Source organism: Prionailurus viverrinus, unplaced genomic scaffold (genome assembly GCF_022837055.1).
Source record: "Prionailurus viverrinus isolate Anna unplaced genomic scaffold, UM_Priviv_1.0 scaffold_33, whole genome shotgun sequence".
Taxonomy (NCBI): Eukaryota; Metazoa; Chordata; class Mammalia; order Carnivora; family Felidae; genus Prionailurus; species Prionailurus viverrinus.
In genome coordinates, this window is record NW_025927604.1 from 2456934 (window position 1) to 2481216 (window position 24283).

The 24283-nt window shown below is 41.1% G+C and overlaps 1 protein-coding gene across 1 annotated transcript; it reads left to right on the plus strand.

Moving 5' to 3' along the window:
* The first annotated feature begins 15220 nt into the window (after positions 1-15220).
* Positions 15221-23221, plus strand: FAM110C (family with sequence similarity 110 member C). The gene is made up of 2 exons (XM_047845283.1): positions 15221-16356; positions 20514-23221. Exon 1 carries the CDS (start codon positions 15359-15361, stop codon positions 16322-16324), a length of 966 nt encoding a protein of 321 aa, XP_047701239.1. The 5' UTR covers positions 15221-15358; the 3' UTR covers positions 16325-16356; positions 20514-23221.
* The last annotated feature ends 1062 nt before the right edge of the window (positions 23222-24283 follow it).

Genomic DNA, 24283 nt, shown 5'->3' on the forward strand with positions numbered 1-24283 from the left:
TACATCCTGAATTCATTCTTCATTATCATTACTGTGCTATCATAGCTTTGCATTACCCAAACCAAAACAAACCAAGGCAATTGAGTAATAAGAAATAATTGGCATTTTTCAAATTCCTCAGTGTGAGTAAAAGAAGGCAAGAACCCATTTATCAAAGAATGGAATTTAGTGTTTTTGAAAATTAGAAACTTTATAACTTAGCTCCCTCATTAGGCTCAGGGTTTTGCCATTTTATGCGCGTGGAAACCGATGCTACTTTTTTTTAAAGGTTATTTACTGATTTTGAGAGAGAGCACGCATGAGTGGTAGAGGGGCAGAGAGAGGGAGAGAGAATCCCAAGCAGGCTCCACACTGCCAGCACAAAGTCCAATGCAGGGCTTAATCTCAGAAACCATGAGATCATGACCTGAGCTGAAATCGAGATTCAGACACTTAACCCACTGAGACATCCACACACCTCCCAATGTCATGTTTTATGAACAAAAATGTGACTATTGTAATTAAGCTTCTCATCATGGAGTGAAACTAAAACACGAGATCGTGTTTTAATTAAAATCCAAATGATGCACTTTAATGAATGTCCTTAAAGAAGTAGCTGAAAAGATCTTGATATTGATTATATCAGTAATTGGTCAGGAGTATTAAAAACACAAATCAATTCACAAATTACTGTTGGTTACCCACTGAATGCAGATATGCTGCTAGTTTTTAAGGACTCGAATACAGAAAGGAAAGGTTCTGGCCTTGGAAACCCTACATAATGTGATTGGAAAAATATTGCATAAGGTTTTAAGAACAATACATCTGACCGTCCCAGGCAGACTATGATCTCCTTTCAAGTTTCCTGTGTAGGTCTGGATAGGTTTCCTGGGAAGTTTCAGAAGACCAGCAAGAGACATAAAGAGAGAAGAGGAAGCTGGGCTACAGGGGTGTGTGGGAGGAAGCAGAGGCACTTGGGAGAGCTGCAGGGGAATGCATTGCCATTAGCACATTAGCACAGCCCTGTGTCAACTTGAAAGGGCATAGCCAGACCCAGGCAGTGGTTTGGGCCCAGTAGGCCCTGTGCAGGCCTGCATACGAGGTACCATGGCAGTATTTTTTTTTTTTTTTACATTCCTGTGTTACATTTTGAGTGGAAAAAAAACCTTTAAAACTAATAAAGAGATATTAAAATAACATCTAGTCTTTACTACTGAGTAGTTATTAAACCACTTGCACCAAATAGGTGTAATCTCCTTTTGATCTTTGTGAAATATTTAAAGAAGCTTCCCTGATTTGATCAGCTTCTGGCATTGATGGGTTTTGACCATGGGAGAGCATTTTCAATAATTTTTATTGGACGTTGTGTCTGTAAGAATGGAAACCAGTAGTTTCACTTTAATATAACTTTACACTCTTGACTGAGGATAGTCAGTTTTAAAACAAGTCTGGCCATGGTTAGGTAACAAGGGGCAACTTATGACTCAGTTTCTTACATCTACTTCTCCTAAAGAACATTCCACAGGCACTTGTGTGTCCCACAATAGAGGATTTTTGCTTCCCTATATGTGGGCAGCTGTACAAGAACAGTACACATGGGCACGGTTCTCTAGACTGCCCGTATCACCACCAATATCAATATTATTTAAAAGGGGAAAAAATTAATAAATGATGAATGAATTTTACACTCAATTTTCACTTTTTAAAAAAATTTTTAATGTTTTTATTTATTTTTGAGAAAGATAGAGGGAGAGAGAGCACGCTAGTGGGGGAGGGGCAGAAAGAGAGGGAGACACAAAATGTGAAGCAGGCTCCAGGCTCTGAGCTGTCAGCAAAGAGCCCGATGCGGGACTTGAACTCACAAACTGTGAGATCATGACCTGAGCCGGAGTCGGACGCTTAACTGACTGAGCCATCCAGGTGCCCCACAAGTTTTATTCTTCTTAAGTAAATAGTAGAAAAAGAAAGAATGAACAATAGATGAGAGTAGATCCTGGGAATTTGTTAAGTTTCACATGTACAAGAACTTCCTATGCTCCTTGGCCAGTAACTGTGACCAAATGAAGATGGTAAGATCGAATACTATCTGTGATTTCACCTGTGGGCTTGTTGTAACATAAACTATCAAGATTTCAGTAGTTGGAATTTATCTAAGTTTTCAGGGTTTTTTGTTTTGTTAGTTACTTCGTTTGTTTGTTTGTTTGGCTTAATTGCTGAATTTAGAAAGCAACCTGATTTAGGAAACAATTGTCTTTCTTTTGGCATCTTTCCAGGTTATCTTCCTTTTACTTTCCAACCACTCGATTTTCACTTTGAAAATGACTCTGCTCATATCTTTCACTTCTTCACCACCTACTCTCTCATTAATTCAGAGTCAGTCAGCGTCTATGTCTGTCACTCAACTAAAACCACACCCTGGCAACCCTTCAGCGTCTCATCACCCTTACTTCTCTGTAATGGCTGTCATGGTTGATCACCTCTTCTTGGAATGCCCTCCTTCCTCAGTGCCACACCACCTAAACTCCTCTGAGTCATCTGTAGCTTAGGCTGCTCTCCTGGCCCCAGAACCCCCAACACACACGCACACACACACACGCATGCAGTAGTTTGTATTGGTCTTGGTTTGATTTTCTCTCTCTCTCTCTCATGCACACGTGTACATGCACACACATACACACATGCATACACATTGTCTCTCTTTAAACTCACTTTTGCCTCTGGGCATATCTTCCATTGCCATGGTTCTGTTCATCCAGCTTCTATATTGTATCACCTGCTCAGACATCTCCACTAAGCTTCATGTCCACAACTATATCTGGTTACTGATTGTTTCCATCCGAATGGGCTACTAAAACCTAAACTAAAGATGTCCCAAACTGATCTAATTCTCTTCTCCCTAAATATCCACTCTTCCATATTCGACTTACAAATTTGAGGCCTTTCCATTCTCTGAGTCAAATAGACTAGAACTTCCCAAGTTGTCTTCTTTTTTCCTTCCTTATCCAAGCAGTTGCCAGCCTCTGTAGATTTAGTCATCCCAATATATTTTCTATCCAATCTCCCATTTCTTATGCCACTGTATTAGTCAAGGTTCTCTAGAGAAACAGAACCAATAGGATGTGTATATATAAAGAGATTTATTTTGTGGAATTGGCTTATGTGATTATGGAAGATGGTGAGTCCAAAATCTTCAGGGAAAGTTGCCAGACTGGAGATCCAAGAAAAGCCAATGCTGCAGTTTGAGCCCAAAGGCCATCTGCTGGCAGAATTCTTCCTTGCTATGGTGAGTTCAGTCTTTGTTCTATTTGGGCCTTCAACTGATTGGATGAGGCTCTCCCATATTATTGAGAGCAATCTGCTTTATTCAAAGTCCACTGATTTAAATGTTAATCTCATCCAAAACACCCTCACAGAAATATTCAGACTAATGTTTGACCACATACCTGGGCACTGTGACCCATCCAAGTTGACCTATAAATTTAAGCATCATCTCCACTATCATATCCACCTATCACTGACAGTATCTCATAAAAATTATAATACTCTTGGGGTGCCTGGGTGCCTCAGTAGGTTAAGTGTCTGACTTCAGCTCAGATCATGATCTCATGGTTCTTGAGTTCGAGCCCCACATCGGGCTCTGTGCTGACAGCTCAGAGCCTGGAGCCTGCTTCAGATTCTGCGTCTCCCTCTCTCTCTCTTCCCCTTCCCTGCTCATCCTCTGTCTCCCTCTCTCTCAAAAAATGAATAAACATTAAAAATTTTTTAAATAAAAAATAAAAAAATTATAATACTCTCCAACTGGCCTTCTGTCTTTTCAATCCCTCACCACTTCAAACCATCCTACCACTGCTCTGTCACTGTTAGTATATCTCTCAGTATAATACTATAAATCTTGCTCACTTTTTTGCTTTTCAAGTCACATGCAGACTCTAGTAATACATATCAGGCCCTCCCTGATATTGAGCCAAATAATCTTTCAAGCCTTATCAATAATGCTTTTATTTTATGTGTTGATGTAGCTGACTGGCTATTTCCAGCTGTTGTAGGTTAAAGCCTTGGTCTCTCGTGTTTCCCACAGCAGGAAACTTTAACTCCCCAATCTGTTCATGCTGAAATTCTGTTTATAACATCTTAGCTACCACCAAACTCAAATTTACAATAATAGCTACACTCCAGTACATTTCTTTAGACACTTGAATTGTCCGTATCACCACCAATATCAACTGCAACGGAAAGAAAAAAGAAGCTAGTAAATGATGCATGGACATTTTATACTAAAGTCATATTCTGAGAGCAACAAACTGTGACAGAGAGTGAGGTTTAAATTTTTTCATATGCCTGAAAATGAACATTGCAGCAGAGTGGAAGCCCGTGTCCCACCTCCCTCCCCAGAGGAAACTTCTAGGGTAGATTTGGTGTATACTAGTTGCATATGCAAAATACTGTATTGTTCTCTTTCTTTTTAGTTTATTAAGATATCAAAATGTACATAATATTCTGTAATTTCCTTTTTACAAAGCATTGTTTATCAGATTTATCCAAGTCAATGCATATAAATAAAGTTCATTCATGTTAGCTACTTCAATGTATTCATTGTATAAATACTCAAAATTTATCATTACAGTTCCCTACCAATGGATATTTGGGTTGCTGCCTTTCTTTTTTTCTATTACACATAAATGTGTCATGTTTCCTTGTAAGTACGTTTATAATTAGGCAATACACTCAAAATTTCAATTGTTGGGGCACCTGAGTGGCTCAGTCAGCTGAACGTCCTACTTCAACTCAGGTCATGATCTTGCAGTTTGTGGGTTTGAGCCCCGCGTCAGGCTCTGTGCTGACAGCTCGGAACCTGGAGCCTACACCCTGCTTCAGATTCTGTGTCCTTCTGTCTCTGCCCCTCTGCCTCTGGTGCGCTGTCTCTCTCTCTCTCTCTCTCTCTCTCTCTCTCTCTTTCTCTCTCTCTTTCTCCCTCAAAACTGAATAAACATTTACAAAAATGTATTTTAATTCAAATTGTTAAGTGGCAGAGTGTTTTCATCTTTAAATTTGCCAGATATTGTGCAATCGTTCTCCAAAGTGATTCTGCCAATTTATATTCCAATCAGCAGGTGTATGTGTACATTTCACTATCTGTAAATCAATACTATGGTCAGAATGTTTTAAGATTGGCCAATCACGACAGTGTGAAATATTTCCTTGTTTATAATTTCTGATTATTACGGGCTTCATCTTTCAATATGTTTGTCAGGTATTTGGATTTTCTCTTCTGTGAGTTGCCTGTTTATATCCTTTGACATATGGCTATTGGAATATTTGTGCTTCCTAATTTGTTAGTAGAGGTTCTTCACATAAAGTGAATTCTAACATTTGTCAATTAGATCTGTTGTACATATCCTCTCCCATTGTGTGACTTGCCTTTTATTTCATGTTCTTTTGTAATACATAAGTTTTTATAATTGTGATGTGTTGGGACTATGAAATGCCTCTCTTATTATTACTATTATCTATGTCTTATTTAAGTAATCACTTGATAAAAATTTTAAATATTATATTTTTACTTTTACACTTTGGTTCTTTAATCTATCAGAGTTTAATCCACAAACTTTTTGTTTATTGAGAGGAAGAGATAGAGTAATTTTCTATTCATAAAGACAGTTGTCCCTAAACTATTATGAACATTTACCACCCACTAATTTTATTTTATTTAAAAAAAATTTTTAACGTTTATTCATTTTTGAGAGAGAGAGAGAGACAAAGTGTGAGTCGGGGAGGGGCAGAGACAGAGGGAGACACAGAATCTGAAGCAGGATCCAGGCTCCGAACTGTCAGCACAGAGCCTGATGGGGGCTTGAACCCACGAACCGTGAGATCATGACCTGAGCCTGAGTTGGACACTTTACCGACTGAGCCACGCAGGTACCCCTATCACCCACGAATTTTAAATGCTTCCTATATTATATCTAATTCAAGACTATTTTTAACTTATGTTTATCTGTCTTGGAACAATGTCATACTCTATCAATAATAATAGAGTAAGTAATTTTATAACAAGTCTTAAATATCTGTTAGTAAATATCCTGTCCTCCTTGTTTCAATTTTTAAAAATTCTGCTATTTTTGGGCCTTGACTCTTTTTTAAAACTTTAAAGATATATTTTATTTAGGGGCGCCTGGGTGGCTCAGTCCTTTGAGCGACCAACTTCAGCTCAGGTCATGATCTTGTGGTTCACGAATTCAAGCCCTGCATCAGGCTCTGTGCTGACAGCTCAGAGCCTGGTGCCTGCTTTGGATTCTGTGTCTCCCTCTCTTTCTGCCCCTCCCCTGCTCACACTGTCTCTCTCTCTCTCTCTCTCTCTCTCTCTCTCTGTCAAAAATAATAAACATTAAAAAAATTAAAAAAATAAAGATATATTTTATTTAATCCAAAATACACAAAATATCATTTTCTTAATATAAAATATAATATTTTTGCTGCATCTTAATTCAGGCTAGCCACATTTCAAGGGCTTAGTAGGTACATGTGGCTAGTGGCTACCATGCTAGATAGTGCATTGGACCTTTATTCTTGCAAATGATTTTTTGAATTGCCAAGTTCTTTGAAAAAAAGTTGGGATTTTATTTCCAATTGGATTGTTTTTTTTTAATTTCAGAGATAATCTACATTTTTATATTATTAGCCATCCATCTATGAGCAAGTTGTGTCTTTGTTCATTTAGATCTTCATTTATATCCTTAAAAATATTTTGTAGTATTCCACATCCAGGTTTTGTGTATTTTTGAGCTACCTCACCAGATTCCTTGGAATATACTAAGGTATATACCTTGGATTTTTTTAGTTTTATCTCTTGAATATTTTTCTCTACTATATTTTCAAGTTGGTTGTTGTATATCATGTATATGAGTACTGTTAGATTTTTATATGTTGATCTTATGTCCAACAATATTGCTTAAGTGTCTTGTTTGTTCTAATAATTCTTTTTTTTTCTTTTTTTAAACCATAATTTATTGTCAAGTTGGCTAACATATAGTGTGTAAAGCGAGCTCTTGGTTTTGGGGATACATTCCCGTGGCTCATTGCTTACATACAACACCCAGTGCTCATCCCAACAAGTGCCCTCCTCAATGCCCACCCCCATTTTCCCCTCTCCCCACACCCCATCCACCCCTCAGTTTGTTCTCTGTACTTAACAGTCTTTCATGGTTTGCCTCCTTCCCTCTCTGTTTGTAACTATTTTTCCCTTCGCTTCCCCTGTGGTCGTTGGTTAAGTTTCTCAAGTTCCACATATGAGTGAAAACATATTATCTGTCTTTCTCTGACTGACTTATTTCACTTAGCATAATATCTTCCAGGTCCATCCATGTTGCTGCAAATGGCATGATTTTATTCTTTCTCTGAATCTAGTCTGGAGGTAGGAAGGAACCAGGGAAAGTGGTTTTTAATACATCATTTGCCACCCTAAATCAGCTTTGTTGTTTTTGAACTGAGCTCATTCCACTTCCTCCAAAATCACTCCTTTATCCAAGGCTAAGCTGCTTATTCCTGAATGCCAGGAAATATGTTGCTGAATCTCTCTCTCTCTCTCTCTCTCTCTCTCTCTCTCTCTCTCATATGTCATCTCCTTCTTCTGAAGTATTGAGCAGAGGACAACTTAGATGCTCCTAAGTAGGAAAAGCAAATACTTTTGTTAATGTTTTAAAATATTACTATGTTATATGTAGTTAAATGCGATGCATTTGCTATAAAAGATACAATCAAGAGTAATAGGCATATTACAAATGGATATGTTTCCAAAGTCCATTTGTAAATAAATTTAAAAGAACTCCAAATATACCTTTTCATTGTAATAAAATAAAATTATAACATAAAAATGTTATAAATGGTAATTTAATGGATAATCCATCACAACCATTATTTAGCTCATAAAGTAGCTGAAATAGTGTCCAAATAGAACTATTGTAGTAACCGTCACTTGATGTTGACAGAATAGTTTCAGCTACTTTGCTAGTAATAGCACTGTAGCCATTATTAAGTAATATGATGTCCAGTAATTTGTCTGTAGGGAAAATGCTTCACTACAGCTGGAAGGGTGTGCTTTTCCTATCCTCCTAACTTAGTCTCAGAATAGAACAAGCTAATGATTTTTTTTAATATTTGTTTAGTTTTTGGAGGGGGAGCACAAGCGGGGGAGGGGCAGAGAGAGGGGGACAGAGGATCCAAAACAGGCTCTGTGCTGACAGGCTGACAGCAGCCCCGATGTGGGGCTGGAACTCAGAAACCACGAGATCATGACCTGAGCCTAAGTCGGGTGCTTAGCCAAATGAATCATCCAGGCGCCGGGTGGAACATGTAATGATTTTTAAGTTAGGGGTTATATGTCAGGGAGCTTCAATAATTAATCATAACAGAGAACAAAATGCCATGATAAATAAGTGTGCATATCTCCTAATTACTCATATATTGAAGAAAACAAACTTAATTAGGAGGGGATGAATGGGCATAGGAGCACCTATAGACATTCAGAGAGTGACTTATGGACATCTTTAACAGAACCTTACTACTGTACCAATAATATGTTTAAAAGATTTATTTATTTAGTCATTCAAAATTATTAAGCAACTTGGGTTAATCTATGCACAAAATTTAGCTAAGTGTCCTACAATAGAAGCTTAGGTTCAAAGAACACTCTCTATTTTCCAAAGTCCTTTCTGTAGATGCTACTTAATTTGAATTTTATAAAATTCAAATAAAAGAGGAAAGGAGATATTATTATCCCATTTTAGTGGTGAGGAATCTGAGACTCAGTTTAACTGATGTGAACACCTTCATTCAGTTATGTGTGGAAATACTCAGGATTCAGATCTAAGCTTCATAATTTTAACTCCAAAGTTCTTTCCATTGAAATATATATTAATGTTTATTTATTTTTGAGAGAGAGAGCATGAGCAGGAAATGGGCAGAGATAGAGGGAGACAGAGATTTGAAGTGGGCTGTGTTGGCAGCAGAGAGCCCAATGCAGAGCTTGAACTCACTCACAAGCCCCAAGATCATGACCTGGGCTGAAGTGGACGTTTAACAGATTGAGCCACCCAGGCGTTCCTGAGCCATATATATGTATATGTTAAACACACAGCTCATTTTATACACACATTCACACATGCATGTGTATGTACACATATTAAAAACAGCAGATGATTCCCTTAATTTTTATCTGGACCATCATGTATTATAAAGCATTAGCCACATTACTACTCTCCACATGCATTTATAAAGTATTTCATTTATTTATTTTTTTTACTTTAATTTCAAATTAAAGAATATTCTTCATAGGACATTTAGGAACTTACTGTCAATGGGTGATAAATATTGCGTAAAATCGATGGGAATCAAAATGCTTTGGATTACTATTATTTTGCAGTTTTAAATGACTGATAAACTCCACGTGTAATCTCCATGTTCTTCTTAGCTCATTAACTGAGCAAGGAGTACATATTACCAAAACTGATTCAAATAATAAACTTTAAAAAGATATGTAACCTTCTATTAAGAAATTCATTGCTATCGTGCTATTTTAATCAAACAAATACTTTATAACCATTATGTGAACATATGTTATAGCTATAGTCTATTGTCACAGGAAAGGTGAATGAGCACATCAATGGTTTTTCTATTTGTGTATTCAATCTGAAGATAATTAACTAATATGTTTCAGAGCAATTGTGGTTATTTGTAAATGAATGTGTTCATAACTAGTATTTTGCTTTAAAATCTTTAGTCATAACATTATAGTTCAGTGGTATTAAATATATTCACGTTGTTGTGCTCCATCACCATCAATCATCCCCATAACTTTTCATCTCATAAAACAGAAACTCTGTCCCCGTTAAACAATAATTCCCCATTCTCCCCTTTTCCTAGCTTCTGGAAACCACTATTATACTTTCTGTCTTTATAATTTTGACTACTCTAAGTACTTCATATAAGTGGAATCATATGGTGTTTGTCTTTTTGTGACTGGCTTATTTCACTTAGCATAATGTGAAGGTCCATCCATGTTGCAGCATGTTATAGAACTTTCTTCCTTTTAAGGCTGGACAATATTCCATTGTATGAATATACTATATGTTGTTTACCCATTCATCCTTTGACAGATACGTGGGTGCTTCCATACTTTAGCTATTGTGAACAAGGCTGCTATGAACATGGGTGTACAAATGTCTGTCTGAGACCTTGCTTTCAATGTGTTGGGTGTATAACCAGAAGTGGAATTGCTGGACCATAAAGTAATTCTATTTTAATTTTTTTGGTGACCCACCATGTTGTTTTCCATAGTATGATAACATCTTACATTCCCACCACAAGTGCACAGGGATCCCCATTTCTCCAATTCCTCATCAGCACTCGCTGTTTTCTTCCTTTTTAAAAATATTAGCCATACTAATGGCTGTGGGGTGATATTTGCATTTACATCATGATTTCTGACGTTGAGCATCTTTTCATGTGTTTATTGGCCATTTTTATAATCTTTCCTGGAGAAATGTGAATTCAAGTCCTCTTCCCACTTTTGAATTGGTTTTTTGTTTTCTTCTGTTTGTGTGTGTGTGTGTGCACACGCGTATTATTGAGTTGTAGGATTTCTCTATATATTCTGGATATTAGTCCCTTATTTGATATATGGTTGGCAAATACTTTATGTCATTCTATGGGTTGCTGTTTTACTCTTGTTGATAGTGTCTTTTGATGCATAAAATTTTTAAATTTTTATGAAGTCCAGTTTGCTTATTTTCCTTTCGTTACCTATGGCTTTGGCATCAAACGCAAGAAATCATTGCTAAATCTAATGTCATGAAGATTTTGTTTATGTTTTTTTCTAAGAGTTTTATTGTTTTCGGTTTACATGTAGGTTTCTTGATCCATTTTGAGTTAATTTGTGTATGTGAAGTTAGGTAAAAGTTCAACTTCATTCTTTTGCATGTGGATATCAAGTTTTCCCAGCACCATTGTTGAAAAACCTTTACTTTCCCTCATTAAATGGTCTTGGCCCCCTTTTTGATATCATTGGACTATATATATCAGAGTGTATTTTTGGGCTGTCTATTCTATTCCATTGATTTTCATGGCAATACCATACTCTTGAAATCAGATGTGTGAGTCCTCCAGTTTTATTCTTCTTTATTAAGATTTGGCTATTTGAAGTCTCTTGAGATTCCATATGAATTTTAGGATTGGCTTTTCTATTTCTGAAAAAATGTTATTGGAAATTTGATAGGCATTACATTGAATCTGTAGATTGCTTTGGGTAGTATCGACGTTTTAACAATATTGGGGTTATTTTTAGTTACTCTTTTTATTTATTTACATTTATTTATTATTATTATTATTTTATTATTATTATTTTTTTTTTTTGGAGAGAGAGAGAGAGAGAAAGAACAAGTGGGGAAGGGCTAGGGAGAAGGAGAGACAGAATCCAAAGCAGACTCTGCACCATCATCACAGAACCTGATGTGGGAACTCACAAAGTGTGAGATCATGACCTGAGCAGAGATTAAGAATTGGATGCCTAACTGACTGAGCCATCCAGGCTCCCCCAACAAGATTGTTTTCTATTCCATGATATATGTTTCCATTTATTAATGTAGTTTTTCATTTCTTCATGGAATGTAGTTTTCATTGTACAAGACTTTAACCTCCTTGTTCAATCCTGAAGTATTTTGATTTTTTGATGATATTATAAATACAATTGTTTTTGTAATTTTCTTCTCAGATTGTTTATTGTTAGTGTATAAAAATGAACTTGATTTTTATATATTGACTTTCTATCTTACTACTTTGCTGAATTCAACTTTTCATTCTGTGTGTGTGTGTGTGTGTGTGTGTGTGTGTGTGTAATTTTTATGGTTTCCTGTGTATAAGATCATATCATCTGCAAACAGAGAAAATGTTACTTCTTTTGCAGTTTGGATGTTTTTGATCTCTTTTTCTTGCCTAATTGCTCTGGTAGAACCTCCAGTACTATGATGAATAGAAATAGTAAAAGCAAGAATCCCTGACTTGTTACTGGTCTTAGAGAAAAACAAAATCAATCTCTCATCATTGAATATGATATTCATTGTGGGTTTTTCACAAACGGCTTTTATTATGTTGAGATAGCTTCCTTATATTCCTAGTTTATTGAGTGTTTTTATCATGAAAGTGTATTGACTTTTGTCAAATGCTTTTTCTGCATCAATTGAGATGATCATGTGTTTTTTTCCCTTCATTCTGTGGATGTGGCACATTATTTTGATGGAATTTCATATGTTAAACCATCCTTGCATTCCAAGAATAAATTCCACTTGGTTATGGTGTATACTTTTTTCAATATCGTGTTGAATTCTGTTCACTAGTATTTTGTTGAGGATTTTTGCATTGATGTTCATAGGGATATTGATCTGTAGCATTCTTGCAGTGTCTTTGTCTGGCTTTGGTATCATGGTAATCAGGCCTTATAGAGTGAGTTAAGAAGTGTTCCCTCATCTTCAGTTTTTGGGGAAAAGCTAAGAAGGATTGGTATTAGTTCTTTAAATATTTGATCAATGACATCATCAGGTCCAGGACTTTTCTTTTTCGGGAGATGTTTGATTATTGATTCAATCTCTTTATTAGTTATAGATCTATTTAGATATTCCATTTCTTCCTGATGTAGTCTCAGGAGGCTTCGTTTCTAGAAACTTATCTAAGACTGCTACTATATTTGTAATATTTAAAAAATCACATATATCATGCTAATTGCCTACTCCATAAAATATCCTGCAGAAGTATGATTGTAAATGGTTCCACAATACTACCGCATGGGAGTGTCACACATTACCTTCCTCCTGTTGTTGAATGTAGGTTGACTTCAACTATTTCTCTGCAATTAAAATCCACATACTGTGTGTGCATCCCTTCTATGTTCCTTGGGATAAATTTCCAGTGGTAGAGTTTGTAGATCATTGGGTCCGTAAGCACTTTTTCCTTCTGTGACCAAGTCTTTTGAGGTGATACCAACAATTGCTTCTCGGCCTTTTGGCTGAGATCAAGTGAGGTGATACCAGGAAGGAAGTTAGGCTTCAAGTTTAAGCTACCAGTTGAGCAACAATGACACTTTATTTAGACAATTTTCTTCTTATTATCTTACTATTCCAATTCTATTTTCCCAATAAATTATCTGTTTAATTAAGTGGAGAATTATGCATAAAAATGTAATTAGTTTTGTCCCATAGCAAGGTCTTAAATAAAACTTTATTTATAGTAATTTTACTTTTATTCTTAATAGGTTCAGTACTCATATGTGAATTTACTAACTATATTTAAAACTTGATAAACACTGACTAACTTATAACCATCATCACCAAAATAATAAATTTAACATTTGGTGAAAATTTGCTCTGTACCAGACATAGTGCCAAGCTCTTTATGTACATAATCTCATTGACTTAACAAAAGCCCTAGCAAAGTGGATATAATGAGTTCTGATTTACAGATGAGGAACCAGAGGGCCCGAGAGGACCAACCTTATAGCCTCAAATTAGACAAGGTAGTCACTTTGGACTAAGCAATTAAACACAGGTTTTGTTTTGTTTTGTTTTGTTTTGTTTGTTTTCCCTCTGAGTGACAAGAGACCATGCTGCCTAAGCAGACAAAAAGCTGGATTTGGGGCTTGCACCAGCTCTCTCCACCAAGCAGGAGTATCACACTGTAGTCACACTGTGTCCAACACAGCACCTGCCCTCTCCAAGCCTCTCTCTTACTCTATCCCTCCCCACCCCCCTTACCTAGTATGTCAGTCTTCTTTTCCCACCAGTAAAACATTTTCCCAGGATACTATCTGGTTAGTCTGTTTCTCAGGAGACCTGATTTCTTGTTGGGCTTCTATCCCTGACTATGGGATTTAGCCTCACAGGGATTTAAGGTCTATGGACCCATTTGGCACAACCCAGCTGCAGTTCTCCAATCATCAGGGCATGGTGGTCAGTCGGTGCTGCAACTGCTGACCCATTACCAGCCCCTTATGGTGTCCACTGGGACTCAAGAGGTGAAACAAAATCTGCCCCAGACCTTAGGAACCCTCCTGTCTGCCATTCACGGGCTGCTGCTTTACACTCATCCTCAACTTCGAAAGGTCAGCGTATCTTGGAGGTGGCTTTAACATAAGAGATAACGTGGACATTTCACTCGTCCAGCTGATATTTCTTGTCCTTTGTCCAACTTTTGGAACTATTTCCTCTTACACTTTTAGCATTCCTAAGCGGATCCACTGCCCTTGTGACCAGTTTCCCCGTTGCCTCGGTTACAGTAAAAAACAGCAGTTATTTGGTACTTTGTCAGGTTTTTTTCCAACTCCTTGGAGCCTTGCCTCTGCCACCAGCCTGCTATTTTCCCGAGTCTCCGCACCCGGTGGTCTGGCCACCGGGGTTCGACCCATGGCAGGCCAGTGACCAAGTCTGGTCTCGATCCAGGTCCCTGCTGCGCGTCCACATTCTTTTTACCTAACACATACACTAACCCTGTCCTGCGATTCGTCTTCTTTCTTTTTATATGCGTCTCCTTTCTGATAAAAGTACGTGCTCAGGAGTAGAGCTTAGAAAATTAAGCAAAGTTGTTTCGAAACACGCAGAGGTCACTTTAAGAATTCAAAGGATGTAGGACACCTGCCCAGGGGTGGGGGCAGCCTGGTCCCTCTGCCTTCCCCCCACGCCAGAAATGCCAGCAGCCAGCGGTGACCTAAGGCAGCCTTGGCAGGGAGGAGGCTGCTGATATCTGGGGCTGAACAAACTCGGTTGCCCCCGGCTCCTCCGCCCTGGGAGACAGCCTAGACTTTCCCGCACCCTACAGTCTCTTCTAGGTGCGCAGCCCACCAGACGCAGTCGGCCCCGCAGCCCTCCGGTGATTGGCTGTGCAGGGCGAGGTGCTGCTGAAGACCTGGCGTGCCTACCCAGCGGGGGTAGAGGGGCGGGGCCGGCGGGAGGTGAAGGGCGGGCTCCCGAGGTCAGTTAGGGGCGGGGCCCAGCGGGAGGTGAGGGGCGGGGTCCGGAGGGAAGTGGGGGGCGGGGCCGGGGCGAGGTGAGGGGCGGGGCCCGGCGAGGGGCGGAGCTGCAAGCCGAGCTGCCGGGTGGGGAAGAGGTTGGGGGCTGGCGGGGCGGAGCGGAGCCTGGGGGCGGGGCCGACGGGGCGGGGCGGGGCCGGCGCCGCTCGCCCACAGGTGTGGACTCGGGTTAGTTCAGACCCTGGACCTGGGCAGGCTGGTAGTTGGGCGCCATTCTCCGTCCGGCGCGGACTTAGGAGTTGGCCCGAGACGCCCGGGAGCCGCAGGCGGAGGGGTGTCCGCGGGGCGCCGAGCACCAGCAGAGTCCGGAGGATGCGTGCCCTGCCAGCCTCGGACGCGTCCCAGAATGAGCGGAGGCGGACCGGTGTCCCCGAGGCCCCCCGGGCGCGGGACGCGGCGGTGCCCGCACGCAGGAGCGCGGTGGAGAGGCTGGCGGCCGACCGCGCCAAGTACGTACGGGGCCCTCCCGGAGGCGGCCCGGGCCCTGCTCCCGAGGGAAGCAGTACCAGGACGAGCGAAGGGCCTGCGGGCGACCTTCGGCCCCCGGCCCGCGTCCCCGGTGCCGTGGCGCGCAGGGCCATTGCGCGGAAGCCTCTGAGGCCTGACTCGCTGGTCATCTACCGGCAGAAATGCGACTTCGTCCGGGGACAGGGCGCCCACAGCTCCATGGGGGGCCTGGTGAGGAAGCTCTTCCAGGGGCCGGGCAGGGACAAGACGCCGCTGCCTCCGGAGACGACCCGCGTGGGAGGGGAGGTCAGGGCCGGGCCCGAGGGGGCTGTCCAGCCCGAGCCCGGCTCCACGGCGGCCTCCGCGGCCCCCGGCGTTCCCTCGCCCCCGGCGTCCCCCGCGCCCTCTGGGACGCCCAGCAGAGTCCGGGCTGCGCCCCGGGGCCCGGAGCTGCGCGGGGCCAGGCGCGGGGGGCTGCAGCGCTCGCAGTCGGACCTCAGCTCCCGCTGCTCCGCGTCCTTGGCGGAATTTGACACCTTCTTCCAGTTCTGCGGCCTGGAGCCCGAGGTGGTGGAGGCGCTCGGGAGGGAGAACTTCTCGGCGGGGTCGGACCGCGTCACCCTCAAGGTTCGAAGCGTGAGCGTCGCCACCTCAGACAGCGGCTTCTCCCGGCACAGCGGCGGCGAAGAGGGGCTACAGGAGGAGGAGCTGACCGAGCAGGTGCCCAGTACCACGTCGGTCGTCGACAGGAACGCCCGCATCATCAAGTGGCTGTACACCTGTAAGAAAGCCCGGGAGACGCCCGGCCAGGGGCTGCAGGGCCCGGCGTGACAGCTCGCGCTCTGGGGAGACTTGGACCCAAGGTGTGCAACCGTAAAGCCCGGAGGGGTGCCTGTGAGGGTTGGTGGGGTTGGCCGAGTTGGATGGAGCCAGTTCTCTAACGCTGCACGGGACCCTAGATACTGAGACACGGAGGTTCGTGCCTCCAAGGGACTGCCGCGGAAGAGCCACCAACCCAGGTCCCCTGCAGACCCAGCACCCTTTCTTTTGAGTGTTTTGCTTCTGACTCCCTGGAATGGTAATTCTGATAAGAGGAGAAATTAGAGTTATGAAATGCTCAGTCAGAGAGCGATTATTTCCTGTGTTGACAACAGCCCGAGAGCGCTAGGGTCTGTGGGAATTGAACTGCAGGCACCCCGAGGTTGCATCAGAGCTTACTGGTCCACCTGCAACCCTAGGGTGGGACTGCCAACTCCCCTCCAGCAGAAAGAAAGGCTCTGTGTGTGCATGGTCCTGGAGGCCTTCGTGGAGCGTGTCAGAGAGGGAGGACTCTACAGGATCTTACCAGGTTGGCATTCAGTTAGCTGCCAAGGTCTCCCTTTGGCTAAGGCTAAATTTTGTTTGTTTTGAGAACTTTTTTTTTTTAATTTTTTTTTTTTTTTACATTTATTTACTTTTTTGATAGAGAGAGCACAAGTGGAGGAGGGGCAGAGAGAGAAGGAGACACAGAATCGGAAGCAGGCTCCAGGCTCTGAACTGACAGCACAGAGCCGGATGCGGCGCTTGAACTCACAAACCTGGAGATCATGACCTGAGCCGAAGTCGGACGCTTAACCGACTGAGCTACCCAGGCGCCCCTGTTTTGAGAACTTTCTAAGGAGGGTCTTAGTTCACAAGAAGGGACATCAGTTTGTTGAACTGGACCCAGTTATAACTGGGTGTCTTTGAAATCCACACAGCTGTGATTATTTGTTTATTTGCCTTTTATGATCATATGGGAGATAAATTTCTTGCCCTTGGACACCAGTAGTACAGGGTTGTTCTCAAGTTATTTTTCACTGAGGAACTAAGGAATGTTTATCCTTATGACACCTACTCTTCCTTCCAAGCACATGTGGTGAGGGCATTTTGGGGGTAGTGAAGGGAGAAGAGAAGGTATCTTTTCAGGGTTCTCTTTAAGAACCAGGAATTTAAACATTGCACTGTATTTTTTTCTCTTACCCTTCAATGACAACTTGCTATCGATTTAAAAAAAAAAAAAAACCATGAGATGGAAGTTTTTTGTCTGCCCTTGATATAAACTAAGTGAAGACACAGTGTCAGTCTTTGGAATGGTGGGGAGGCCACTAGAAGACATGTTTATGGACTGAAGAAAGGCATAACTTCCCTGAGTAGCCATGGCCTAAGCACAGACGTGAAAATTAACAAGGAGAAATAGATTGGACTCAGAAGAATTGTGACTTAAGTTTTTCCACATAATTTATTGAATGTGATTGAATATATAGACAGAATGTAAATGAAAAAATAGAAGAACAACACATTGTATTTTTTACAAATTATCTTCTGGAACTGAGGTGAATACGTTCCCGCGAAGCTGCCATGAACACGTTGGTGTCGAGGAGGAGAGTGGTAGGGACTGGCATGGTTCGTTCTAGAGGGACATGGTTAGTGGAGAGAGCACTAAATGGGGGAATTGGGAGGTGTCTTCCCCTAGAATTACTCCTGCGCCTTAGCCTTCTGTTGTCCATAAAAGGAAGGCAGATAGGCAGATAATTTCCAACCTCTCTACTTTTTTGATTCTGTATAGTTAATAGTCTGTGTATCTGTGTTTCATGGTTGGAACCTAGAAAAGGAAAACAAAACCATTATCTATTGGAGTATGTAAAAAGTAAATGTATAAATAAGTTCCCTCCAGCTTGCCATAGCACACAAAGAGTAGATAGAATTGGGGGTATAAATAGTGCTGAGGTAACAAGATGATGCACAAACAAAACAAAATAAAACCTGACACAGTAAAGATCAACACACTCCATTCTGTTTTTTTTAATTAATTTTTTTTACATTTATTCATTTTTGAGAGACAGATAGAGCACAAGTGGGGGAGGGGCAGAGAGAGAGGGAGACACAGAATTCAAACCAGGCTCCAGGCTCCCAGCTGTCAGCACAGAGCCTGACGCAGGGCTCGAACCCACGAACCGTGAGATTGTGACCTGAGCTGAAATCAGACGCTTAACCAACTGAGCCCCCCAGGCACCCCAACAGACTCCATTCTTATCCCTCCCAACCCAGATGCACCCTCACGCCCAATCTCCAATGTCAAAGCAGTGACCTTGAAAGAGAGTTTAGGAATCCATCTGTGAAGTGACTTTTTGAAGCCCCTTTTAGGTTTAAGCCTATGAAAAATGGAAGAAGCTGGATTAGCTTGTGAAAACATTCACTTTTATGACAAAGAAAAGTAGTTGAGGCAAGATGAAAGGTGACAGGGTGACTCCATGCAGGAGAGGAGTGGTTTTCCCTTTCCCTTAATCTTACTGGTTCAAGTGGGAAACTGTCATCTTCCTTCTGAGCTGTTTGCTTTTGCTCAGAGAAGGGAGATGGGTGTGACCAAGTGATTGCCCGCCATTCTGTATGTCACTGGCAATCACCAGCACTGAAAGATATGCTTCACAAATTTGCTCCCCTAAAACCGTAGTTTGTATTCTTTGAAACTTCATTGCAGGAGACCCGAAGTCTGGCTGCTTGGGTGATCCTGGAGGAAGTGAGTCCCCTGGGCTTTGTTCAACTCACTGGGACTGTGCAAATTCTGTGCATGACTACAGCCCCTCAACTCATCACCTCCAGATGTTGGTCTCTTCAGAGGAGAGCCAGCAGAGAGAGACAGGACCCAAAGCACAGAGTGTGGCAGCCACTATCCCCCTCTGCGAGAGTCATCTGACAGCTTGAACAAAAAGGGTCTTCACAGGCTTACTTGTCTGATGCTAATTTCTTGACTTCTGGAAGCTGTGGAAGCAATAATGCAAGCTGTAGTTTTTCTCTAGTTTATCAGGATATTTGTGTGGGAATCCATATGGATTCATTTTAGGATTTCATGAAAAATTCAGAAAATCTGAGATGAACAAAGGTATTCTTTCTAAATGAGAAGGAAAACAAATATATTTTATATAGTAGCCTTTGTCCTTTGGTAAATAGAGATAAATTAAAATAAAAATATCCCATCACAAATTAAATAAGTTCATAAGTTTGTTACCCAATAGAGTAAAAATGCTTACTTTTCAAAGTTGAAAATATCAGAACTGGAGAATAACTTACAGAATCTACATGCATTCCCACTGGGGATCTGTGAGCAGTAGTTATACATGGGTAGTTCGGGCATTCTGTTTCCCAGTGTGTAATTCATGAACGTTGCTTTTCATCTGCTGGTGTTTAGTCATCTTCCTGTCCTTCAAGTCAGCACAATGGTAGGGCTGCCAAGAGTTAGGTCTCTCTGGTTTTCTGTCTTTCTCATAGAATATAAAAGATACTGATGTCAGTATTGCTGTAAAAGAATGGCACTCTGTTCTTTGGGCTAATTAGGGATAAACATTGTTCATTTTCAAGGCAAAAAGCTCAGATGTTCTCACACTTCTCTTAGATACAAGAAGGAGCAGCAGAAGCCCACTGAGAGCTGGTAGGGTAGAACTATGTGTCCTCCTTTGCAAAGATGCCCTAGGGGTAGAGCAAGCTGGGACCAGCCTTTCCGCTCTTTTCTTTTTTGACCTGGGAAGCTCTCCAGTCACCATCTGAGACTGGGTTTTAGGTGAACAAGTGGCTCGAGTAGCTAGAAGGCCACCCCTTTCTGTCTTCAGGCCAGCCCCTGGGCCTTTCAGAGAGCTTTGTGTGTGAAAAGGGCAAATCTCCCAGTCTTCACGTATTTATTTGGACTGCCTGCCTTCTTTTCAGTTTGTTGTCAACCTCTGTGATGATTAGCACTGGCCTGACCAACATTAAAGATAACTTTTCTAGTTGGAGGCAAACAGAAGTTTGAAAAGTCTGTAAAAAGGCTTGAGGGGAATGACTGTTCTCACAGAAACCAGATGATAGCTGCCTCTGCTAAGGCTACCAACTTCTTTTCACAATTGAAAATACTGAAGATACAACAAAACCAAAGACTAAGGGGCCCAACTTTGTAGTATAATTTTGGCTTTACAACTTTTGCCTGGACTGACTGGTGTTGATTCACTGCCTTTTCCTTACTCCTCAGGAAGCAAGGTTTCCCGACTGTGGGGGCTCCTTGAAGTATTTCATGGATGACTGGGGACCCAGGGCCATCCTCACTGCCACAGGATTTGTCCAATGCACTCAGGTGGCCACGTGATTGCTGTTTTCTCAGGAGTAAAGCATCCCATTGAAGAAGCTTACATAATTCAGAAGGTTTGAAATGCTATGGAGAAGAAGGGAACCTGGAACTTGGAAATCAGCTGAGCAGTAGCTGTGAAGACACAGCTGAAGCTCTGGGAAATATTTTCTTGCTTGAGGTAGACCTATCCTTGCTTCCAGAGGGCAGCAGAGGAGGGGAAAACTGCTTGGAAATATTTTCAGGAGCATCTTTTTGCCTTGCTTGTTGACAAAGAGGTACCATGATGAATTTTAATGATATCTAAATTGATTTTAAAAAGAAAAAAAGGCAAAGAGTGTGAAAACCAAGCATGAATGTTGTAGTATTTACTGCTTTCAATCAGATTGGACTGTTTGGCACCAATTAAATCAAAATTCTGTGATCATGAGAAGGTACATTCTACTTAAACACTGTGGCTAACCAAGAGCAAACCCACACTCACATACTCACACTTACACCTCCATTTTATGAGCATCATGGCCACTTAATCTGCAAAAAGCACTTTTAAAATAAGTTGAGGACTACAAGGTCATTTTAGTGATGCCACTCCTATTGGGTTACAGACATGTGGACGTGCCATTAAAAGAGAAGTTAGAGTTGATACCACTAAAACCCCTGGTTTTGATGGCTGGCAGGAGAATTGAGAACTTCCTTTCCTCATATCCACAGCAACCTTCCTCCTTTGCACCATGTAGAGTATGCCTCCACGGGGCTCTGGTTCCCAACTGTCCAAAGCAGAGAGCCATGGATTACATGGAACACACCATGCTCATATGCCTAATTCCCACCTCCATGGATCACACACATCCCAGATATGGCACCAGCTTACCTTCTCTGCAAGGGATGTGTTTGAGACCAGGGACAGGCTCTGGACTGCTGGCAGACTCCAGGATCAGAATGCTGTCAGTAGGGAATTACTGTGACCCTAACCCATTCCTGACACCCAGGCTGCATATATTTTATATTTAGAGGCTTTGGAGATAAGTTTTATATCAATGATGACAACCCAAAGAAAATTTGTAACCCAGTTGACTCTTTTGAAGCTTATTGTGTTTTAACAAAATCTGTCTCTTCAGGAACAAGTTATGGAGAACAATATGGAGGGGAGAAAAATGGGCTTCTCAATGGTAGAACATTTTATAAACCAATACATTTTGATATGTTCATGTACTTGTTTAATATTGTGTTCTAATTTTGTAACTTTTACTGTGAGAGTTTGTCTTAGAGCTACTTACTACTTATTTTTACCATTATTGGTCTCCAAATAGTTTTCCTTAATATCATATGGTTTTAATTTTTATCGTACAGCTTTAAATCATTTTCTCCTTGGTATTGTTTTTGTGTATGTTGTTTCATTCAATATTCAACTTCTGACTGTAAGCAGAGTACTCACTACTCTATAAAGTACTCAGTATTGTAGTGATATGTTTTCAGATAAATCCCACATATGCATTTTTGGAGGCTCTGTTGGCCCATGGATGTATCTTTCTCATTGTAGACTATTTAAAGACAACAGTTCCATGCTTTAAGAATTTTCTCTCAACTGTTCCTCTAAAAAGCCTGGTACTTTGCTGTTGAATGGATTGTGGTTTAAAAAGATAATGTCAAAGATGAGAGGAGGTTTTTTTTTTAAAGGCTCTTTACATATGCTCAGCTCCCTTATTTGCAGATGTTTCATTAATTGTACATGTCAGTGCTTCAAGTAAAACTGTTCTGTGCCTTTCTTCTGTCAGAATAGGATGAACTGAAACTTCAATCATATTTACCTTAGATAAGAATGGCGCAGACTCACCAGACCCACATAAACAAATTGGTTGTATTTAAAAGCACCAAAATCTTCCAGAAGCATCTATGCTTCTGTGGAGGTACTGGGAAGGATTCAGCCCTGAGCTAATTCAGAAGCAGATCTCGGAGGTGGGAGTGGAGAAGAGGAACAGCATGTCTCCAGGCTCCAACAGGGGCCATTGAGGGTCTGTCTCCTCCATTCAGGTTCATGCCTTAGTGTCAGGTTCCAAGTGTGCGGGAGGGGAGAAGTCCCTTCTTAACCCTGAATTACCCTGGTCTGCTAGGAGACTTTGAGAAAATCAAATTTGAAACTCAGTCTGAATGCAAAGCTTGTAATTGCTTCTCACAAGGATAACAATAATTACTAATGCAAAATAGTTTCGTTTGTTCATGAAAGAATAACGTAAAATAATATGATTAAACACAATGAAAACAAATAATTATTGATAAGCAAGGAAAATAGCTTGACAGTATTCTTTTCACTAATATACGGGTATAGATTAACAATGCCCCTGACTGAAAGGTACTTATGTAACTGTAAAGTTTCCTCATATACAGTTTTTAAACTACTGGTCACTGACACTGACATAAAAAGAAGGCTTTATTAAACACTGCCCTTTTCAGTAGGTTCAAAGTTCAATGCCATGGTTACAGTTGGTGATACCATAAAACATCAGGCCCAGGTGATTGTTATGGTGGTTTTTAAAGAGATTTTTCTACACACTACCTGCAACTAGAGTGCAATATTATGTATTCTGTATTAAAGAAATAAAGTATTTTTTATCATTTCTTACTCTTTATGAATCTGTGCAGCGTAAGGACACTGAAGCCAGAGTGTGCATATTGTAATCACTCCTGTCTTTTGTGTCTCCGTTTTCCCCTAATATGAGATTATCAGCAAAAGTGAGGAAGTCTTGTAGGCAAGTCAGATGGCGTGGAAGTCTCTGGCTCTCTCTGGAAGTGGAAGGCAGTATAAACAGTTCTGAATATTCAGCATGTTGTTTTTCTTTAATTGTTTCATCAGTCTTTTGCTTTAAAATATTTTCACTCATGTTTTATTAATGTCAATATTGGAAAATGGGCACAAAGATAAAAAGAAAGTACAGTTTGTAACCTTTCACGTTAGTGAACACATTAGGGAAGGCAACCTCTACAAATACCAAGTTTTTGCTGCCAGCGTCTGCTTAGACTGGAGAGGTAGGAGGGAGGCAGGTACGGCAGTTTGATCACTGAATTGCTGCCCTGAAAGAGCCAGACTGGCTGCTTTTTCAGTCCTGCGGTGGCTTTTGCCCATACCCATGCTGGCATCCAAAGACAGGCATTCTTTGGAGAACAAATGAGCCACTCTGCATTTCCATGAAGACAACTGAAAACTCCCAGGCACCTTGGAAGCTCTCTTAGGTCCTGTCTAGAAACAGTGCAGAGCAGCTGTCTGTTTCTTCCTGCACGTGTACTTGAGCTCTGACCTCTCAGTTACCCTTTTTCAAAATTCAGCCAAACAGAAGCAATGAAGTGATGAACAGTGGTGTTTAAACTTTGCTTGTATTTTCAGTAATAAAATAAATAGATTTTTATAATATTTAAATGTTCCAGAGTGGAAACATTGAAAAGGAGGAAACTGAGTTCTAAACCAGGAACTTATAATTCTGGTCATGGAAGCATCTGGGAGCAGCTGACGGGGAGAAAATACAGACACATCAGAAAATGTGTTTCTACCCAATGATACTTTCCTAATTGTGCTACAATACCCCAAATTCTACAATTAATTGTTATCTTCATGTTATCTCCTTGAAAACTGCTGTAAAATTAGAAGGCTACCTGAAAGGGAGAATGTATTAAACCATTAATAA